Below are 22,655 nucleotides of genomic sequence, written 5' to 3' on the forward strand. Positions count from 1 at the left end.
TCTTGGGCTTGCCATTCAGAAGGTTGGCAGTTCGAATCCCCATGCTGGAGTGAGCTCCCATTGCTCTGTCCCAGCTCCTGCCAACCTAGCAGTTCAAAAGCACGCCGGTGCAAGTAGATAAATAGGTACCGCTGCGGTGGGAAGGTAAATGTCATTTCTGTGTGCTCTGGCACTCGTCACGGTATCCTGTTGTGCCAGAAGCGGTTTAGTCCTGCTGGCCACATGACCCAGAAAGTTGTCTGTGGACAAACGCTGGCTCCCTTGGCCTTAAGTGAGATGAACGCTGCATCCCATCGTTACCTTTGACTGGACTTAACCATCCAGGGGTCCTTTACCTCTTTTTTTACCTTTACCTTTACATTGACTGGCAGGGGTTTATCTAGAGATGCTGGGGATTGAACCCAGGACCTTAGGCATGCAAAGCAGATGCTCTTCCACTAAGCTACGACCCTTCCCCTATTCAGTTTATGCACTGACTGGTATTGTCCTAGCAGGAGACGAACTTTCCCCTCCTGTCTGTCCTTCCAAGCCCATAAAAGTTAACGCCTAACTGTTTTATGGCATTCTTTGGTGGTGCTGTGGCTGGAGAGTTTATGGAGTCTCCTTCCTTTTTATGTTTATTTTTATAACATGCAATTAATTTGTGGAATCTGCTGCCACTAGATGTGGTGGTAAACCACCAGTTCATCTCAGAAGGCTTTCAAAGGGGCCTGGTCCTTCAGATGTCCTTTGACTACATCTCCCATCAGCCTCAGCAAGCAGAGTCAGTGATGCAAGTGATGCAAGGGATGATGGCAGTTGTAGGCCAACAACACCTAGAGGGCCACAAGCTCCCTATCTGAAGAACATAGAACAAGAACCTGCTGGGTCAAGTCCAGCATCCTGTTCTCATAGTGGCCAAGCAGATGCTCCCATGCGAAGCCTGTAAGCAAGTCCTGAGTGCAAGAACACTCTGCCCTCCTGTGGTTTCCAGAAAAACTGGTACAGTGGTACCTCGGTTTTCGAACGTTTCCGTTGAACATTTTGGAACCCGGATGCCCCAAACCCGGACGCAAATGCTTCCATTTTCAAACATGCCTTGGAAGTTGAATGGCTTCCACTGCGTGTTGTAATAATAATAATAATAATAATAATAATAATAATAATAATAATAATAATAATAATAATAATTTATTTATACCCCGCCCATCTGGCTGGGTCTCCCCAGCCACTCTGGGCGGCTTCCAACTGAATATTAAAAACAATACAGCACCAGACATTAAAAACTTCCCTAAACAGTTGTCTTGGGACCAGGGAGGGAGAAGAAAAGATGGACGGCAAAAACTGGGTTGACTCCCTGGTTGAGAAGATGTTGGAATAGCAGTTCTTAAATGAGGATGGAGGTGGTTCTGCTTGGGAGAAAGAAGCCTCTGTGTGTATCAAGAGCAGAAAGCAGCTGGGAGGACCTCTTTAGATTTACCACGAGCAATGAATGGGGTATTCAGAGGGTGCTTTGCTGAGCAGAGCTGGAATTCCATTGACATAAGCAGGCCCACAAATCTGCCTCGTTCTGGAGCCAATGTAAACATGGAGGGCTGGGTGGGTTTGAGCTTCACATTTTAGCCCTCATGCCCTGTCAGAGGCAGATTGCTTCTAATTACCAGTTGCTGGGACTCACAAGTAGGCCTGGGTGATGTATCAACGCCACCCATGAGACAAGGTGAGGTGGATTACTTTGGATGGTGGGATCCACAGGGGCAGCAGATCCTGCCTCCAAGGAGTGCATCACTCGTTGCCGTCACTGTGGATCCATTGGTGGTCCCCCAACGCCGCCTCTACAGTGGTCTCTTGGTGAATAGGAGGGGCTGCAGGCCTCCTTCCACCAACTTAAAAAAATATTGGGGGTGAGAGGTATGCCCTGTCCCAAGTAATCACAACACACAAACCTACACCGTTTAAATGGCAATGCCCCTTAACTTTGAGGGGCCCCGGCCCCCTCAGGTACAGTGGTACCTCGGGTTAAGAACTTAATTTGTTCTGGAGGTCTGTTCTTAACCTGAAACTGTCCTTAACCTGAGGTACCACTTTAGCTAATGGGGCCTCCCGCTGCCACTGCACAATTTCTGTTCTCATCCTAAAGCAAAGTTCTTAACCTGAGGTACTTTTTCTGAGTTAGTGGAGTCTGTAACCTGAAGCGTCTGTAACCTGAGTACCACTGTATTTTATTGAAGGAGCTGAAGGGATCTCAGTCCCTAGGAGTTGGCTCCTAGGTCTCCCACCCTCGTTCCCGACATAGATCTTTATTCCCCCTCTCTTCTTCCTGGTGTAGATCTTCACTCACCCCCTTCTTCCCTGGCAGGGAAGGAGGCAGGGGCGCCATTTTGTGGTGCCAAAATGTCTTGAACTGGGCTCTGGTGTCTTCCTTTGTGCTCTTATACAGTGGTACCTCGGTTACAGGTGCTTCAGGTTACAGACTCCACTAACCCAGAACAGAAATCGTGCGGTGGCCATGCAGTGGCAGCAGGAGGCCCCATTAGCTAAAGTGGAACCTCAGGTTAAGAACAGTTTCAGGTTAAGAACAGACCACTGTATTCTGAAGAAATAGTAAACCAAATGTGAATTCTGGGCAGAAAAAGAGTTATGTGCATCAATTTCAATGAGTCTACTCTGAGCATGGGATACAATGTGTGGACCTCCCATAATAAGCATTTGGTTGGCTGCTGTGAGAACAGGATTCTCTGGTCTAGATGGGCCATTGGCTGGATCCAGCAGAGCTGTTCGTATGTTGATGGTGTGAGGCTCTCTGAAGCACGCGTTGACTGGCGTTGACTATAATCAAAGGTCTGCCATGGTGCTGGTGTGTGCAGGAATGTTGGGGGCCGGACTTGTGTGGACACACGCTTGCTCCCTCCCCACACAGACCAGTTATCTGAAACTCTTGAGGACCGGGCGCCTGGGTTCTAGCTCAGCGGGTTCCTTCTGTTGAAGCAGGAACTGTGAGTCCTGGGGACAGTGTTGCTTTTCTTTATACCGTATTTTTCGCCCTATAGGACACACCTTTTCCCCTCCAAAAATGAAGGGGAAATGTGGGTGCGTCCTATGGGGCGAATGCAGGCTTTCACTGAAGCCTGGAGAGAGAGAGGGGTTGGTGCGCACCGACCCCTCTCGCTCTCCAGGCTTCAGGAGAGCCCCAGCGCCAGCCCCACAAGGTCGGGGGACAGAGGGAGGCGGAACGCCGCCATCCCGCTGTCTCCCGATGTGGTTTGGAGGCTGACGGCGGGGAGAAGAGCGCTTCTCCCCGCTGCCTGCCCCACCACTCTGGGGACAGCAGGGAGACGCAGTGCGTCTCCCTGCTGTCCCCGGACCTGATCTGAAGGCGGGCGGCGGGGAGAAGAGCGCTTCTCCCCGCTGCCTGCCCCACAAGCGCCTGGGGGGGAAATAATTTTTTTTCTTTATTTCCCCCCCAAAAAACTTGATGCGTCCTATGGGCCAGTGCGTCCTATGGGGCGAAAAATACGGTAACTCCTCCTAATAGCGCTGGAAGGGTACCAATCCTATCTCCCACTCGGGAGCTTGCTGTGTGTGTGCAATTTGTAGCAGGGTGCCCTGTGCCCTCGCATCTCAGGCTGTGGGTGGCTGGGCCCTTTATTTTTAGAAGTTTTAAAAGGAATTTTTCATTTTTTACTTTTAGAGGAATGGAGGCAACCTACAACCCTCGGATCACCTTGTAAGTACTTCTTTTTTTAAAAAAACAGTGTGTTTCCATGCAGATGTTTTTGGGATTTCCCATTTAAAAACCCAACCAGAAATGGACTTTTATCCCATATTTGCACCAGGCATGATGCCACTTTAATCACCAAAACTCCACCCCCCTCAAAGAATAGTTTGTTGCGTCCATCCATCCTTAGAGCCAGCAAAGGGAAAAGTGTTCCATACATTAACTTATACAAAGGGCAAAATGAGGCAAGCTTGATCTAAAAAATAAATAAAGTAAAACCATTGTTGACATTGATTTGAATGCATTCCGGGCTTTTTTTTAGGGATTATGTTGGCTTTGGTCACCAGTGTTTTGTTAATCGTCTTGAATCCGTTTCAAGAAATGGGTAGTATGGCAATTCTTAAAAGGAAAACAGCTATTATTAAAGGGCTTTACAATGTAAATGACAAATGTGTGTGTGTGTGTAACCCATGTCAGGACCCTGCTGTGTTATGTTGGGGGGGGCGGTAGGGGGCTTTAACCTTTTGTAGTCCTGATCTGAATTTTCAAATTTAGGGCAGAATCCAATAGAGTGGAACCACTCGTGCAAGGCCTTTGTGCAAGAACACAACAATGGTTTATTGACATTTGCATTTAACTGTTTTGCTTTATTTCTAACTGTTTTATGCTTTTACTGCATGCTTTTATGTTTCTATTGCTGCAAAGTGTATATTTTTATGATACAGAAGTCTACAAATAGTTTTATAAATAAACAAACAAACTTCTCCCCCCTCTCTTCTCTCTGCCCACCCCCTAAATCTGTTCGGGTGTGTGTGTGTTCCCCAATCCTCTGGAGCATATTTGGGGAGGGGGGCTTCTGTAGAGAGAGGAGATGGAACTCAAATTCCATTGCACAAGTGGACATCCTTTCATTTGCAGATCTGGTTGTTTGGATAGCAGCCTCAAACCCCCCCCTCCAAAAAAACACACACACAAAAAACAACCCATTCACCCAGTTGCCAATTCCATGAATGACTTTTCATCTTGCTGCACCCCGGAGACTTCTTTAAACTCTGCACTCGCTTAAAACATCTACTTAAAGAAACACTTTAACTTCTCATTCACCAGCTACAAGCGACCATCACGCTAATGTGGAAAGAGAGAATCAGGATTAATCCATCTTTCTCCCAAGCTTGGCAGTGCAGCGAGTATTTCATTAAGAAAGCGCTTGTCCGTCCACCATCCATCTAATGTTCTACTTCGGAAGACACTGAGAAATGACCAGCCCTGTGACCCATCTTCCTTTGAATTATTTTCACTGGTGTTTAAAATTTAATCGTGTTAGATTAATCATGTGGATTAATATTTCTAATTAATATATCCAGGAAGTCAGTATCTCTGTAGTAGTAAGAAGCATGTTCTGTCAGGTCCTATGGAATGTGACACAGCGCTTGTCAGGCAAGGAATGTCCAGGGTGAGAAACTCACTCTTCATTGTCAAAATATACAACTACAAGTTTTGAAAAGGCATGTCCATTAGTCCTGCATTTCTCAGCTACTCCTGAGTGTATCCCTGATGAGGCAGTTGCCTCAACAGAGAGGCCCCGACCCTGACCTCAGCTTATCATGAATTTCATTTCAATACCGCTTTACATTTTTAAGAAAAACCTCAAAACAGTTTACGACGCATTAAAGCATCACATAAAACAATCCAGAATATAACAGATATAAAGTATACATTCAGAGCACTCAACAGGATGCTCAAATGTTATTCTGAAGATTTCAAAATAAAGCATTACAAAGGAGAGCGACTGCTGCGCAGAATGCACATTTAACAAAAGAAATACCTTAAACATTTCAAAATAAAACATTACTAAAGGAAGTCAAATATAAAATAAAAACAGCATAATTAACAAGAGAGTAAAATACCTTAAGTGCAGAACGTATCCGCTACTGTTGCTGCCAGTCCTGCCAATGGTGGTTCATGGCAGGTGGCAACTGTAGAATCTCAGGCTTGATGACCTGGGTCTGCACTAAGTGACAGGCAAGATGGTCTCTTATATATTTTCCCCACCTGAGCTGCCCGTAAGCAGGTGGAGACTACGCCTGTGTGTAACCCATTTCTGCTCCTCCCGCTTCAGTCCTCTCCTGGTCCTGGGAGACAGTGGAGCAGGAGAGGGATAGGGCAGCAGCAGGAGGAGGTGTGGAAGTCCTTGAGTCTCTACCTGTTCTTCACTCTCCAATCCTGCCTCTTTTGGCTGCTACAGGCTCCCCCAGATCAGTGGCGGAGGAAGAGGGGTGTGGTGGGGGCGGTTCGCCCTGGGTGTCATCCCTGAGGGGGGGTGACATTGTCGTGCCCCCAGATGCTAGCCCCGCCTCCGGGTGAACAGAATGTGCACCATGGAGCAGCTAGCTCCGCCTCTGCCCCAGATCACTGATTTCTTTTTCCAAGTCAGTGTCTAACCTCCCTTCTTCTGATGCCCATTTCTTAGGGTCCAGCCACCAGTCCCTGACAGAATGGATAGACCCTCTAAGTGTCCATATTTTCAAGGGATAGTCCCAGATTTACACAAGCCATCCCCGTTTCTGATTTGTTTTTTTTTATGATAATATTTATTAAACAATCAAAAGCTTCAAAATTTAAACATAGAATACAAAAACCAAAAAAAGCTACAAAAATGGGAAAATACAAAACAAAACACATAGAAGTACACAATAAAAAACAGTTAACAGAATCGAAAAAAAGAAGAAAAAACACCAAAAAAGAAAACAAAAAAAGATTAGTATTTTCATATCTTATACTTCATTTACTAGTTTCTTGACCTCCTCACACCTCCCTTTTTGTATTCCAGTTCAGATATTTAGTTCAGCAAGTCCTTACCCTCTATCATTCATCCTTACTCAACATCTTAACCTATAATAAATATATATTTTCCACCATTGTCATCCATATTTACATATTCTTATTAATCTTTTAACTAACACCACTTGTTTTCAATCCAACATCCCTTTAACATTCATAACTTTTACAGTATTTCTGTAGATAGTCTTTAATTTTTTTCCATTCTTCTTCCACCGCCTCTTCTCCCTGGTCTCGGATTCTGCCAGTCATTTCTGCCAATTCCATGTACTCTATCACCTTCATCTGCCATTCTTCCAGAGTGGGTAAATCTTGTGTCTTCCCATCCCTGTTTCTGATTTGATCCCGGAATGTCCCACTTTCCCTTAGGACGTCCTTATTTTCATCAGAGAAATGTTGGAGGGTGTGGCATTATGCGACCCCCCAAGCCAAGGAGATAAGTTATTATTCAACCTTTAGAAGACATCTGAAGGCAGCCCTGTATTGGGAAGGTTTTTTAATGTTTAATGTTTTATTATGTGTTGGAAGCTGCCCAGAATGGCTGGGGCAACCCAGTTAGATGGGCGGAATAATAATAATAATAATAATAATAATAATAATAATAATAATAATAGAATAGGATGTCCCTATTATCATCGGAGAAATGTTGGAGGGTGTGCAGGTTAGCTACACTTGGAGTGAGTAAATCTTGATGGAGTAAAGGCAAAGCAAACCCTGTGTTATTTCAAAGCAGGGAGAGCAGCCTTAAGATTTGTCCCGGGTACTGGCAACCCACACTACACCACTGGTTCAAGGGCATAGTCCAGCCGGGGAAAAGTAGTCAAGGGGAAGGTACAGAGCACAGGCATGGGGGTCTGGCTTGGGGAAGGACCATGAGAGAGTCCCAGAGGCCATAGAGAGAGACAGGCCAAGGGGACTGCATTTGACCTCTGGGCCTGAGGGTTCCACACCTCTGCTTTTCCACCTTTCCTCCAAAGAAGCTCAAGGTGCCATAAGCTCTTATATCACTTGAGTCTTTTAAAGAAAGAAGTCCTCATCCACTTGCATAATGGGACACCTGTAATTCTTATTTAATGTGTGTGGACCACCTACAATGACTTGCAGCTGTATGGGCAATTGCGTGGCGAGTTCCCGCCTCCCCCCTCAGAAATAAAGACACGAAACACAAGAATTCGAGTTAATGGGTCAAATTAGGCCACAACTTTATTGATTACAGGAATTGAGCGGTATTGGCCTTAGGCATTGGTCCTAAAAACTAACCGGCTTCAGCCTGCATGGTTGAAGGCCAGTGAGGGTTAAGCACCAGTGGGAGGAGTCCTGCTGAGTCACGTCAACTAGGACCTCCCCCCGGGGTCACCGCGTGGGGGCGTGCCGTGGGCCCACACCTCCATAGGCTTAGAACAAGGCCACACCCCCTGGAATCCTTTACCGGACTGCCCTTTGTTTTGGGGGAAGGTGAGCTGAGGTGTGGGAAAGAGGGAGATCCTTGGCCGGGCCAGCCCTAAATAGAGCGGGCCACGCCTCCCGGGCCAGCCGATTGGCTAGCCAGGGGGATGACGCGTCCAAGGATTCCCCTGTGATCGCGGGGGCAGAAAGCCAGCCCCCGCGTGTGTGGGGAGGGGTGTGAAGCCTGCAACCCCACCTCCTCCCTTGCTCGGAAGTGGCTTTGGTACCTCGGGTTACATACGCTTCAGGTTACATATGCTTCAGGTTACAGACTCTGCTAACCCAGAAATAGTACCTCGGGTTAAGAACTTTGCTTCAGGATGAAAACAGAAATCGTGCTCCGGCGGCGCGGCGGCAGCAGGAGGCCCCCATTAGCTAAAGTGGTGCTTCAGGTTAAGAACAGTTTCAGGTTAAGTACAGCCCTCTGGAACGAATTAAGTACTTAACCTGAGGTACCACTGTATTATTTATACCCCGCCCATCTGGCTGGGTTTCCCCAGCCACTCTGGGCAGCTTCCAACAAAAGATTTAAAATACATTAAAACATCAGTCATTAAAAGCTTCCCTAAACAGGGCTGGCTTCAGATGTCTCCTAAACATCAGATAGCTGTTTATTTCCTTGACACCTGATGGGAGGGCATACCACAGGGCGGGTGCCACTGCTGAGAAGGCCCTCTACCTGGTTCCCTGTAACTTCACTTCTCACAGTGAGGGAACCGCCAGAAGGCCCTCGGAGCTGGACCTCAGTGCTGAACGATGGGGGTGGAGACGCTCCTTCAGGTATACTGGACCAAGGCCGTTTAGGGCTTTAAAGGTCAGCACCAACACTTTGAATTGTGCTTGGAAACGTACCGGGAGCCAATGTAGATCTTTCAAGATTGGTGTTATGTGGTCTCGGCAGCCGCTCCCAGTCACCAGTCTAGCTGCCGCATTCTGGATTACAAGTTTCCGCTTGTAAAGTGTCTTGCTTAAGACGGGAGGAAAGCTGTTGTTCTGTGACGGTTGATTTCCAGTCACCGCTTTGTGGCTGTGCCAATCATCCACTCACCCACCTTGCAGTTGTTCAGGTTGTCAGATGGCTTCACAAATTCGCTTGCTGTCGAGCAGGCTGGGTGGCAGGGCCAAACCGACCCAACCTTCCCCTTCGCCCACTTCATTTGCAGACATTGAAAAGAGGGTGGCATTTGGGCGTTTTTTTTTCCAATGGGAGGGGGATGATGTACAATGTCTGCACATGCTACATTAAGCGAGCGTGCAACCTGTGGTCCCGTGTACACAAATAGTTGAGCCTGTTCACTTGTACAGTACTTCACATGTAACATCAGACTTTGAACCTGTGTGCAAGCTGGACAAATCAATGTAAGCGGACGTTTCTTTCGCACAACCACTGATACACAAGTAGAGACAGCTTGTACCTGTGTTCAGTGTGATGGCTGAACAAACCTTGAGTGACAGTGTGTATTGATCAGCTGTAGAGTACAGAGACTACACTTGTTCAATGTTATATGTGAATACCTGTACAATACAGCCAGTGCTGGGTTTACGTATAAGCTAAACAAGCTATAGCTTAGGACCCCACTCTCTTGGGCCCCCCCATAAAAAAATTAAAGGGAAAAAACAACTGAATGTACATTTCCAAAATATAAGATAAAAAACAAATAAAACAAAACTTACATACAGCAACAGTGTTTTGTGTTGTGTAGGCTCCTATGATGTAAGTAATGGGCCCCGCCTGCTAGCCTGCTCCCTAAAATACCACTGGTTTGCTCATTTCTATATATAGGGTGCCTACATTCTGCATGGACTGGTTGCTTGGCAACATGTGCAAATGACTTTAGACACCTAGTAGGTCCATAAATTGGGGATGCGGGTGGCGCTGTGGATTAAACCACAGAGCCTAGGACAGGGGTCTGCAACCTTTAAGACAAAAAGAGCCACTTGGACCCGTTTCCGAAGGGGAAAAAAACTGGGAGCCGCAAAACCATTGCGACATTTAAAGCATGCGTGCCGCTGCCCTCCAGTCTGACCGCAGGCGGGAAGGTGACGTTGGGACGGTGTGTGACTAATGCACGCACCGCCCCCATGCAACGTCACAGCCAGTACAGCGCCCGCCACAGTGGGGAGTGTCAGTGCACACAATGCGCCTCCTCCCCTCGCTAGTATCCACCCCGGAGCCGCAGCAAAGGTGTAAAAGAGCCACATGCGGCTCCGGAGCCGCGGGTTGCAGACCCCTGGCCTAGGACTTGCCGATCAGAAGGTCGGCAGTTCGAATCCCCACTACGGGGTGAGCTCCCGTTGCTCGGTCCCTGCTCCTGCGAACCTAGCAGTTCGAAAGCATGTCAAAGTGCAAGTAGATAAATAGGGACCGCTCCGGCGGGAAGGTAAACTCCGTTTCCGTGCGCTGCTCTGGTTCGCCAGAAGCAGTTTAGTCATGCTGGCCACATGACCTGGAAGCTGTACGCCGGCTCCCTCGGCCAATAAAGCGAGGTGAGCAACGCAACCCCAGAGTCAGCCACGACTGGACCTAATGGTCAGGGGTACCTTTACCTTTAGGTCCATAAATTACCATATAGCATATATTCAACACAAAAAAGGTAAAAATTTGTTGTTGACAAAGGACAGCTGGACATATAAAGGGCCCCATTACCTTCAGTAGCTTAGGGCCTCATCCAACCTAAATCCGGCCCTGAATATGGCTCAAATATCTGCATGCACAGCTACTCAGCTCGTACTCTTGTTGAATGCACCATGTCAACAGCTCTATAGTGTCTTTCCCAAGGGACTGGTTTCTTTTGAAGGGGTTGGAGCTGGGCGGGAAGAGTGGCAGCAGGAAATATTTCTGCTTGCCACCACCACTGTAAAACTGGGCTATAATGGACCTGTTGAGGATCCGAACTCGCCTCCTGTGTTGGCTGCACAGGTCCATCAGTGTGCTTCTGACACCCTTGTCTCCCCAATATTTGGAATCTGCCGACTTTCTCTGAATCTGGAGCCTTGTTTCACTTCATCTCATCCTTCACCTCTTGTCCTGAGTCTCCTGTTTTAATGGGGTTGTTCCATTGCACATTTTTAAAATTACGGATGTCTGCATTTTAATATTTTCATGGGATTGTTTTAATGATGGATGTTTATATTTTAATGTTTGCACAGCTGGTTTTTGTACTTGCAGACTGCTTAGAAGCCTGGTATCAAGTGGCATATGAAGTAAACGACAGCGACAATTAATAATAATAACCTTTCCATTTTGATTGATTTGAATTAATTTCAAAACGACTTCCTTATTTATTACAGTAAGGATATTGATTCTCTGCCTTTTTGGATTAGGGGAGCCGTAGAACAGCTAATTAAATGTTTTAAAAAGCAGCAATAAGAAGGTGACCAATAGCTGCTGCTATCCTTCTTGCAGGACCACGAAAAGCAGTATGTGGGGTTCGCCACTCTCCCCAATCAGGTGCACCGGAAATCTGTGAAGAAGGGCTTTGATTTCACCCTCATGGTGGCAGGTGAGACTCCCCAGCAGAACTACGAAGAGAGGGAGACCTCTGTGCTGATCTAAGGAGGGTCTGTCGGGATGGAGGTGGTCTTTCAGGTTTTCCCAGCCCATTGGTTTAACAATCAATCCCTTCACCCAGGGCATAGCTGTCAACTGTCTGTTATTTGGTGGGAAAGTCCCTTATCCCAGTGCCGTGTCCTGCTGCTGTCCCTTATTGATGATGTCCCTTAAATTTCCCGGGTTTCAAAGGAAGCAGCTCCTCTCCCTCCCTCCCTGCTGGCCAGGGAGGAGGGAGGCTCCAACTGTGTTGCTTGGCTGTGTTGCTCACCCAATAAGGAGTCTAAGAACGACTGGGGGGGGTGGAACTTGCATGCCTTGTGCCAATCAAATTGGCCGTGTTGCCTGGGGACTCGCCTTTGCTCAGTGCTTCCCAGCAGAGAGGTGACGGTGGTTTTCCTTCCCTTTGCTGGGTTGCTGCACTGTGGGAACCACTGCTTGAGGCTTCGTTTGGCTGCTGGCTGGGCTTTCTGCCTTTGGCTTGGAGGGGCTCAGAAGTTGAACATACCTGTGCTCTGAAAATCCCTTATTTTGGCTGCTGATCCCTTATTTTTGAGGCTGCTCATCCCTTATTTTCAAATCTTTAAGTTGACAGCTATGACCCAGGGAACTCTGGGAATTATAGCTCTGAGAGGGGAATAGGGGACCCCTCACCACTCTTAGCAGCCTTAGGAAACCAACAGCTCCCAGGATTCTTTGGGGGGTAGCCAGGATGGTACGATCCTGCTTTAAATGCATAGTGTAGATGGGGCCTGAGTATAGCCTGCTTCTACAGGCTCTCAGGGGTCACCCTCAGTGTGTCCTTGGCCAAATCAATGCCTTTGAATCTTTCCCTGCCGAAATAACAGCATCTTATGTGAGCATTGTGAATAAGACAAACTAGATTTGTGGCAATGAGATATTGTGTCAATCCGAGGACAGAGCATTCTTCATGGAAACATTTCCTGCTTGGGGGACGATAATCTACCTCCCTGGTGCCATTCTTGAAGAGTAACAAATGCATAATCTTGGAATTTAGCATGAAAACCTCTTGTCCAAGATGTTCTTTTAACCTGGTATTTGCGCCTGTCCCTTTTTAGGAGAGTCGGGCCTCGGTAAATCTACTTTGGTAAACAGCTTGTTCCTGACAGACCTCTACAAAGACCGAAAACTTCTCAATGCCGAAGGTATTTGCCCGTGATCAGACAGGCAACACCTCCGACCAGTAGGTGGTGCTGTTTCCTGCCGTTGCTGTCAGCTACGATTCTGTGTCTTGTCTTGCGGCTTGAAGTGCTATAGCCCTGGCATAGATTTGTAGCCACAGTGGTACCTAGGCTTGATAAGCTGGGATCTGCTTCTAGCATCAGTTGCTTGAAATGTTGCCTCTTTGCAATAAGAGCAATAATAGTGTCTTCAACCAGTAGGTTATGACTTGATCACGACCTGATCTAATGTAAGAAGCAACAGCAGCACTACCGCCATATTAAATATATGGTAAAAAATTAAGTGGGTCTGCAAATACATGCTTTGGTTAAAGGTAGATCCTGGATCTGAAAAGACTATTGATATAGATGCATCAACCACATGGATGATGTGGGAGCTAATTCTACAAAGCCAAGCTGCTTTGTTCAAAAGAAGAGTTGGTGGGGGAGTATCTGTGACTCTCCAGATGTTCTAGATATAGGTAGGTAGCCGTGTTGGTCTGCCGTAGTCAAAACAAAACCAAAAAATAAAATAAATCCTTCCAGTAGCACCGTAGAGACCAGCTAAGTTTGTTATTGGTATGAGCTTTCGTGTGCACGCACACCTCTTTAGATCTGAAGAAGCGTGCATGCACACGAAAGCTCATACCAATAACAAACTTAGTTGGTCTCTAAGACTCTCCAGATGTTGTTTGTCTCCAACTTCCATCAGCTCCAACCAGCATCATCAATGGTCAGGGGATGATGGGAGCTGAAGTCCCAACAACTACTGGAGGGGTACAAGTTTCCTTGAGAGTTCAAAGCTTCTAGAACAATTATGAGGGTTAGAATAGCCCTGCTGGATCAAGCCAGTGGGCCATCAGATACCTATAGGAAGCCCTCATGCAAGACCTGAGTGCAACAGCACATCTTTCCTCCTTTGCAGAAGCTGTGCTGGATATGCTCCAGCAAGGCTTGTTCTTCTATATGCTCCATTATTTTTTTCTTTAACAACCCTTTCCACCAGTTTCCCCTGGTGAAGCTAATCAACCTATAATTTCTAGGATCCTCACTGGATCCCTGTTTTTGGGGGTGGATGGGTGGGAGGCAGGGGAATCCCATTTTGGGGAAGGAGAGGAGAGAGAGAAAAACCCGGCAACTAATCATAAATAGTGAGGCCGATTTGGAGGTAGGGGAGGGAGATCTCTGGCGCTAACCTCCGTTATTCTTTTTCTTCCATCTTTGTATATCAAGAAAGAATCAGTCAGACAGTAGAGATTGTGAAACACACGGTGGACATTGAGGAGAAGGGGGTGAAGTTGAAGTTAACAATTGTCGACACGCCAGGTTTTGGAGATGCTGTGAACAACACGGAGTGGTGAGTCCTAACCCCACACCGTTTTGGATACCTCTGCTGCAGGGGAAATTGTGAGACACAGTCTGGTTTCTCTCCAATAGACCATTTCCCCCTTTTCGTATGCCTTTTGCAATACCAGTGCAAACTGGCTATAAGATATGCAAAGAGGTTTAAGTGATTAATAATAATAATAATAATAATAATAATAATAATAATATATTTTTATTTATATCCCGCCCTCCCCAACCGAAGCTGGGCTCAGAGCGGCTAACAACATTAAAATGATACAACATTCTAAAATCATTTCATTCTAAAATCAATTCAAAATCAATTCAAATCAGATTAATGGCAACCATTGGGCTAGAGTTCTGTGAGGACTGCCAGAGGAGGGGGTCAGGCTGTGCCCTGGCCAAAGGCCTGGTGGAACAGCTCTGTCTTGCAGGCCCTGCAGAAAGATGTCAAGTCCCGCAGGGCCCTAGTCTCTTGTGACAGAGTGTTCCACCAGATCGGAGCCACAGCCGAAAAAGCCCTGGCTCTGGTTGAGGCCAGCCTAACCTCTCTGTGGCCTGGAACCTCCAAAATGTTTTTGTTTGAAGACTGTAAGGTCCTCTGTGGGGCATACCAGGAGAGGCGGTCCCGTGGGTACGAGGGTCCTAGGCTGTATAGGGGTTTAAAGGTTAAAACCAGCACCTTGAACCTGATCCTGTACTCCACCGGGAGCCAGTGCAGCTGGTAGAGCACCGGGTGAATGTGATCCCGCAGTGAGGATCCCATAAGGAGTCTCGCTGCGGCATTCTGCACCCGCTGGAGTTTCTGGGTCAGTCTCAAGGGCAGCCCCACATAGAGCAAAGCAAAGCACTTTGCATATCTTCTCAGTAGCCCTTTCAGCAGCTCTGGTGAAAGCTGAAAGAAATAACATACACCTGTAACATTACCCCCCATGTTTACATTTTAGTGCAAAAACTCAAAACCTCCTCGAATTTGCTTTCATGGAAGGTAATTATTTTCTTGACAACGCTGTATAAGGGGCAACCTGCTTCCCCAGAATTTGTTTCTATATGGAACTGCAATTCTCACTCTTAGAAAAGATAAGTTATTTTTGCTATTATGGTCCAGTCCCAAGCTGTTGTTCCCAAGGAGGGAGTAATGTAACGTTCCGGTTTTGAGCCATTAACATCCTTGCAGTTGTTGACAGACAGGGTGCAAATTCTTTATGTTCTTTCTCTATGATAGGCAATATTTAGTTCAGCGATTTCTACACTGGATCTAAGGGATCTCTCCTCTGTTAAGGTGTGTTATCCTCTGTCCCTAAGTACCATCTAAACTGGTGTCCCATTGCCATCTTTTCCTTGCGACTCGCTCTAGCTGGAAGGCCATCACGGATTACATTGACCAGCAGTTTGAACAGTACTTCCGAGATGAGAGCGGCCTCAATCGGAAGAACATCCAGGACAACCGGGTTCACTGCTGCCTCTACTTCATCTCCCCCTTTGGCCATGGGTAAGGTGGGATGGGCTTGTTCCTTTATCTGCCTCACATACCCTGGAGCCAGTGTAGCGTAGTGGTTAGAGTTCTGGACTAGCACCTTGGGGATGAGAGTTCAAGTCCCCATTCAGCCATGAAACTCCAGTGACCTTGGGCCATTCACCTTCTCTTGGCCTTAACCTACATTTCAGGGTTGTTATGAGGGTAAAATCCACATTTGAGCTTCTTGGAGGAACAGTGGGATGCAGATGTAATACAGTGGTACCTCTGGTTACGAACTTAATCCGTTCTTAACCTGAAACCGTTCTTAACCTGAGGTACCACTTTAGCTAATGGGGCCTTCCGCCTCAGCGTGATTTCTGTTCTCATCCCGAGGTAAAGTTTTTAACCCGAAGTACTACTTTTGGGTTAGCGGAGTCTGTAACCCGAAGTGTTTGTAACCCAAGGTACTACTGTAATGGAAAATGTAAGGATGAATATCAAATATGGCATCAGGTGAAGGGCAGATGGGTGTGGCTTGACCCAAATGGGCTTGTGAGTCAAATGGGAGAGACCTGATGGGCCTTATGAGACCCATGGGATGAAGGTTCCCTACCCCTGATAATAAGAGCCACAGCGCATTGGTGCCATCAGTACTGGACTTTAAGGCAGACGTCCAGTCTGCCACCCCTCAGAATGACCAGGAGGGGCTCCCTGACGCAACGGGAACGGATTGCTACATTATAAAATAAGTGCGCACATTACGATCTGAAGAGGAAGCAGGAAGTTCCCCACAAAGCCATTAAGCTTAGAGTCTAACATTTCCAAGCTGCCCTTCTAGGAAAAGGGACTTGCTATAAGAGGAAGTCCTGTCCTTTTTTTTGGGGGGGGGGCAGAAAGTTCCCCTTGGTAGTGTTCAGGGAAAAATAGAGATTGCTTGCCTTCTAACGCCGCATTTCTTTGTTGCAGGCTGAGGCCGGTAGACGTGGAGTTCATGAAGGCTCTGCATGAAAAAGTGAACATTGTTCCCCTTATTGCCAAAGCCGACTGCCTCATTCCTTCTGAGATCAAGAAGCTAAAAGAGCGGGTAAGCAGCGGTGGTGCTCATTCATTCATTCATTCATTTTGAAGATTTATACCAGTCTTCCTCAACCTGGTGCCTTCCTAGATTTTTGAATTACAACTCCCATCCGCCCCAGCCAGCATACCTAGGTGTATACGTACTGCTACTACTTCTACTACTACTAATTTATTTATACCCTGCCCATCTGGGGTTTCCCCAGCCACTCTGGTCGGCTTCCAACAAAATATTAAAATGCAGTAATGCATCAAACATTAAAAGCTTCCCTAAACAGGGCTGGCTTCAGATGTCTTCTAAAAGTCTGGTAGTTGTTGTTCTCTTTGACATCTGGTGGGAAGGCGTTCCACAGGGCTGGTGCCACTACTGAGAAGGCCCTCTGCCTGGTTCCCTGTAACTTGGCTTCTCGCAGTGAGGGAACCGCCAGAAGGCCCTCACTACTGGACCTCAGTGTCCGGGTAGAATGATGGAGGTGGAGACGCTTCTTCAGATATACTGGACCAAGGCCATTTAGGGCTTTAAATGTGAGCACCAACACTTTGAATTGTGCTCGGAAACGTATTAGGAGCCAATGTAGGTCTTTCAAGCCCAGTGTTATGTGGTCTCGATGGCCGCTCCCAGTCACCAGTCTAGCTGCCACATTCTGGATTAGTTGTAGTTTCTGGGTCACCTTCAAAGGTAGCCCCACATAAAACACATTGCAGTAGTCCAAGAGAGAGATAACCAGAGCATGCACCACTTTGGTGAGGCAGTCCGCGGGCAGGTAGGGTCTTAGCCTGCGTACCAGGTGGAGCTGGTAGACAACTGCCCTGGACACAGAGTTAACCTGCGCCTCCATGGACAGCTGTGAGTCCAAAATGACTCCCAGGCTGCGCACCTGGTCCTTCAGGGGCACAGTTACCCCATTCAAGACCAGGGAATCCCCCACACCAACCCGCTCCCTGTCCCCCAAAAGCAGTACTTCTATCTTGTCAGGATTCAACCTCAATCTGTTAGCTGCCATCCATCCTCCAACTGCCTCCAGGCACTCACACAGGACCTTCACCGCCTTCACTGGTTCTGATTTAAAGGAGAGGTAGAGCTGGGTATCATCCGCATACTGATGAACACCCAGCCCAAACCCCCTGATGATCTCTCCCAGTTGGCTGCATGTAGATGTTGAAAAGCATGGGGGAGAGGACAGAACATATTGAAAACGTTTTGGAAGTCAAATGGACTTCCGGAACGGATTCCGTTTGACTTCCAAGGTACAACTGTATACACAATAAAATGACATGCCTGAATAGGCTTGCTTAAACAAAGCAGATTTTAAGAGTCACCAAAAATAACATAGAGTGGGTGCCTGTCTAAAGTCATGGGACAGGGAGTTCCACAGAGTAGGTGCTGCCACACCGAAGGATCGACGGTTTACAAGTGTGGAACCAACATTACGTAGCTCTTGTGAAAGTGTCAGTTCTATAGATCGAAGCAGTCAAGTGGGTACTTGTGGAGTAAGGCAATGCTTCAAGTAAACTGGTCCCAAGCTGTTGAGGACTTGACATACTTAATATAGGTGTAGCCAGTGTGGTGCCCTCTGTATATACTACAACTCCCATCAGTGTCGGTGTGGCCAACCATCAGGGAAGATGGCAGTTGTAGCCCATGACATTTGGAGGCACTGCATTGATGACCCTTGTACTAAATGGTGACACCTTGAATTTAGCTCAGAAGAGTGGGAGGGCACTGGGTTGGGGAAGGCTGGCTTGTAGCTTGCCTTTCAGTCATGTGATTCTCAAATCAGCTTGCAAGAAACCAGTTGTAACAATGCTCTGATGTAGGGACTGGGCTCATTGGTCCATAGCTGTCAACCGTCCCTAGTTTGGCGGGAAACTCCCTTATCCCAGCGCCGTGTCCCGCTGCTGTCCCAGATTGATGATGTTCCTTAAATTTCCGGGTTTCATGCTCACCCGGCTCAAGAGAGAAGCAGTGGCTCGGGGTCCTCCGCTGCGTGAAAGAGCGCGCTGGCGCCGTCGTCCTGGTGCGAGGAGTTCCATTGACCTTTCCCCTCCCGAAAGAGGGGGGGAGGGAGAGAGACTCTTGCCCGCAAGCCCGGAGGCGGCAGCGGTGGTGGCAGCTGAGGAGGTGGCCTGAGGGAGGAGGAAGAGGAGGGGATAGGGAGGGACGCAGAAGGCTGGCGCTTCAGCGACTGCGGCGCCGCTGCAACCGCCTCATTCCGGATTGACAGCATCTGTCAATCCTACCAATGTATGCAACTCTTTACAATAGCAAAATCCCTTATTTGGGCTGCTGGTCCCTTATTTTCGAGGCTGCTGGTCCCTTATTTTCAAATCTGTAAGTTGACAGCTATGCGTTGGTCTGATGTAGTGGAAAGCAAGTGGTGTTGTGGCTCCTGGAAGATTGTCCCGAAGAGAAAGTGGCCCTTGGACTGAAAAAGATTCCTTACTCCTGCTTTAAAGGTTTCTCTTTATGGCACCAGCCAAGTATTATGTTGTAATGTGAGCGTCCTTCCTGTTTTCCCTCCATCGCCCTGTGCAGATCAGGGAAGAGATCGACAAGTTTGGAATTAAAGTTTACCAGTTTCCTGAGTGTGATTCTGACGAAGACGAGGACTTCAAACAACAAGACAGAGAGCTGAAGGTGAGGAAGGGAGAAACATATTTTCCATAATACTTGGTCATGGTTAGGGATGAGACAACCTGTCAGTTTGGGGTTGTTTCAGCTTTTCATTTTGTCCGTCTTAAGTTTTCCACATTTTCACATCAGTTTGCAATTTAATCGTAATGAAAATTCACCAGCATTTCAGGGCAAATGTTTCCCTGTGGTTGCGAATTCCTCAGGATGCGGCCGGACCTCCGGAACGGATCCCGTTCGCAACCGGAGGTACCACTGTACATGTGTAGCTGAGTCTTTAAAAGCCCGGGACACAAATTTTCACAGCCCTCTAGCAGCTATGGTGACTCATTTACCAGAAGTAATGTGTTTAATATTAACTCTGGAAGTGTATACTTGATTCTGAGCCAACTAAACTTCCTAGAGCAAAATATACATGAAAAAGCTTAGTTTATTGAGAATTGAGTATATGCTTTCAGAGTTAACACTAACACATTACTTCCACCATAGCCACTAGAGGGCCGGGAAAATTTGTTAAGTGTGCATTAGTTAAGTACCGTATTTTTCAGTGTATAACACGCCCCAGTGTATAAGACGACCCCTATTTTGGGGGGACTACAAATTAAGGAAATGGGGGGAGATTGCCCAGAGTTGTTGAGCTTTTTTTTTGGGGGGGGGATTGCAGACAGTGCCAATCGCCTGCGGAAGCCACCAATCATCTGCCCGCTTGCCACCAGCTGCCGCCAATTGCCCACCCAATTGCCACAGCAGCAGCCAATTGCCAGCAGGCCTTGACACAGGCACCAGTCACTCGCCCAATCGCCGCTGCCGATCTCCTGCTCATGGCTGCCACCAGTCGCCCGTCCCCCCTCTGCACTATCCGTGTATAAGCCGAACCCCAATTTTTAACATTTATTTATAATAATAAAAACCTCGTCTTATACACGGAAAAATACAGTACCGTATTTTTCGCCCCATAGGACGCACCGGCCCATAGGACGCATCAAGTTTTTTTTGGGGGGAAATAAAGAAAGAAAAATTTATTTCCCCCCCAGGCGCTTGTGGGGCAGGCAGCGGGGAGAAGCGCTCTTCTCCCCGCCGCCCGCCTTGCGATCAGGTCCGGGGACAGCCTGGAGACGCGCTGTGTCTCCCTGCTGTCCCCGGAGTGGTGGGGCAGGCAGCGGGGAGAAGCGCTCTTCTCCCCGCTGCCTGCCTTGAGATCAGGTCCAGGGACAGCAGGGAGACGCGCTGCGGGATGGCGGCGTTTCGCCTCCCTCTGTCCCCCGACCTTGTGGGGCTGGCGCTGGGGCACCAACCCCTCTTGCTCTCCAGGCTTCAGTGAAAGCCTGCATTCGCCCCATAGGACACACCCACATTTCCCCTTCATTTTTGGAGGGGAAAAAGTGCGTCCTATAGGGCGAAAAATACGGTATATGTTGAATCACAAAATATGAATTTGGACACAAATGTTGTCCTAAAATACCCACACTTGATGCGTAAACATGGTCCTCTCCCTCCTTCAGCATGTCAGGCAAACATCTAAAGCAATATGGACCACATCTGCCTGTCCAGATATTATTGGACTCCCAGACTCATCACTCCCAATCGGCATGGCCAGGGGTTGGAGCTGATGGGAACTGTTGAACCCTGGGCCAAGAAAACTGAGGAATCCCTCACTCTGCTTCCTTAAATCTTCTTTACTTCCACTGGTCTTCTCCAACTGCTCTGATCTCTACGTTCTTTCTCTGTCCATGTCTGATCATGTCCAATAAACCCTGAAATTATCTTTCCTCCCGTTCCAGGAAAGTGCTCCCTTCGCAGTCATCGGCAGCAACACGGTGGTGGAGGCCAAAGGTCAGAGGGTACGAGGGCGGCTCTACCCTTGGGGAATCGTGGAAGGTGAGCCATGGTCCTGGGAAGTGAGATGGGAGTCCTGGACGTTGGGTCTCCGAAAAGCTGTTTGGCCCTCCTAGCTAAATGGAACCTGCTGGTTCAGGGGCATTCTACCTCCAAGTGCCAACCCAGAGCAGGAAGCCCATGCCTCGGTTATTCATACTATTTAATTCTACTCTGATTTCTGCTATTAGCAGTCCCCTATGGACCAGAAGCACGACTCATGACAACGAGGAGTCGTGTTTTCAGTGTGGTGGGTCCAGCGTTATGGAACTCCCTCCTATTAGAAGTCAGACATTCGCTGCCTCTCATGGTGGCATCTCTGCAGGGCTGTGGGTGCCCCGGCACCCACAAAAAAATTCAAAGGGCCCCCTCAATGTTCCACAGCTGGGCGGGCTCCAGCCATGGGAGCCAATTCCAGGCAGCCATGGGTGATTGGGCACCCACAAGAATATAATTGTGGGGGCTGGGCACCCACAGAGTCAATGAGAAAAGCTGGCAGGTGGCAGTGAAGATGCCTATGAGAGGCACCCTTTTCTGTGTGTGTGTGTGTGTGTGTGTGTGTGTGTGAGACATGGAGGCAGAGTCTCTCTGAGCCCCTCCCTGCAGAAATAGGGTGCCTCACTGACTGCGGAGAAGAGCCACCACCAGCCAGCACAACAGAGCTGTGCGACGTCACACACACATGTAATAATGTTAATATAATAATTTATTATTTATACCCCACCCATCTGACTGGGTTTCCCCAGTCATTCTGGGTAGCTCCCAACAGAATATTAAAAATACGACAAAACATCAAACATTAAAAACTTCCCTAAACAGGGCTGCCTTCAGATGTCTTCTAAAAGTCAGATAGTTGTTTATTTCCTTGACATCTGATGGGAGGGCGTTCCACAGGGCGAGAAGGCCCTCTGCCTGCTTCCCTGTAACTTCGCTTCTCGCAGTGAGGGAACCTCCAGAAGGCCCTTGGAGCATAGCTGTCAACTTTCAGATTTGAAAATAAGGGATCAGCAGCCTCACCTGTCCCGGGGACAGTCTACGGGATATGTAACAATCCAGGATAGCAGTGGGAAGCAGTGGGAAATGGCGCTGGAATAAGGGAATTTCCCACAAAAAAAGGGAAGGTTGACAGCTATGCCTTGGAGCTGGACCTCAGTGTCCGGCATGTGCAGGTTTGCGTGTGTGACGTCACACATCTGCGTTGTGGCGACGGGCACCCACAATCCTGAGGGTGAGATGGTACCCTTGGCTCTCGCAGCCCCTACTCTGACTGCGGTGAGCTCTGATGGGCCCTTCCGCCACAGGTGAGGCTCCGTTGGAACCTGTGGCAGTAGCGGGAGGGCCTGACGGACCCTGCCGCAGTCACAACAGGCCCTGACGGACCTTTCAGAAGGTGCGTCGGGGCTCCTACCAGTCATGCCCACGCATTGGGCACCCACAATGTTGGGAGGAACCCAGCACACCTGCTGCCTCTGGTAGGTTTCAGGCACCAGGTGAAAGCAGTTTTATTTCAGGAGACCTTTGCACCACCACAAATGCTGTTTTATTCTCCCGGTGTTCTA

At 48.0% G+C, this 22,655-nt stretch overlaps 1 protein-coding gene across 2 annotated transcripts in view; it reads left to right on the forward strand.

Annotated features, from left to right (window-relative positions):
• The window catches only part of SEPTIN5 (septin 5), a 31,348-nt gene that overhangs the window by 1,373 nt on the left and 7,320 nt on the right, over positions 1-22,655 (forward strand). For both annotated transcript variants that reach the window (XM_082203367.1, XM_082203366.1), the window contains exons 2-9: positions 3,671-3,706; positions 11,388-11,484; positions 12,611-12,697; positions 13,946-14,069; positions 15,414-15,548; positions 16,482-16,599; positions 19,126-19,227; positions 21,003-21,099. In XM_082203367.1, the coding sequence (XP_082059493.1) occupies positions 3,671-3,706; positions 11,388-11,484; positions 12,611-12,697; positions 13,946-14,069; positions 15,414-15,548; positions 16,482-16,599; positions 19,126-19,227; positions 21,003-21,099 (796 nt within the window). The remainder of the gene's footprint in view (positions 1-3,670; positions 3,707-11,387; positions 11,485-12,610; positions 12,698-13,945; positions 14,070-15,413; positions 15,549-16,481; positions 16,600-19,125; positions 19,228-21,002; positions 21,100-22,655) is intronic.

Source organism: Podarcis vaucheri, assembly GCF_965113315.1.
Source record: "Podarcis vaucheri genome assembly, chromosome: 16".
Taxonomy (NCBI): domain Eukaryota; kingdom Metazoa; phylum Chordata; class Lepidosauria; order Squamata; family Lacertidae; genus Podarcis; species Podarcis vaucheri.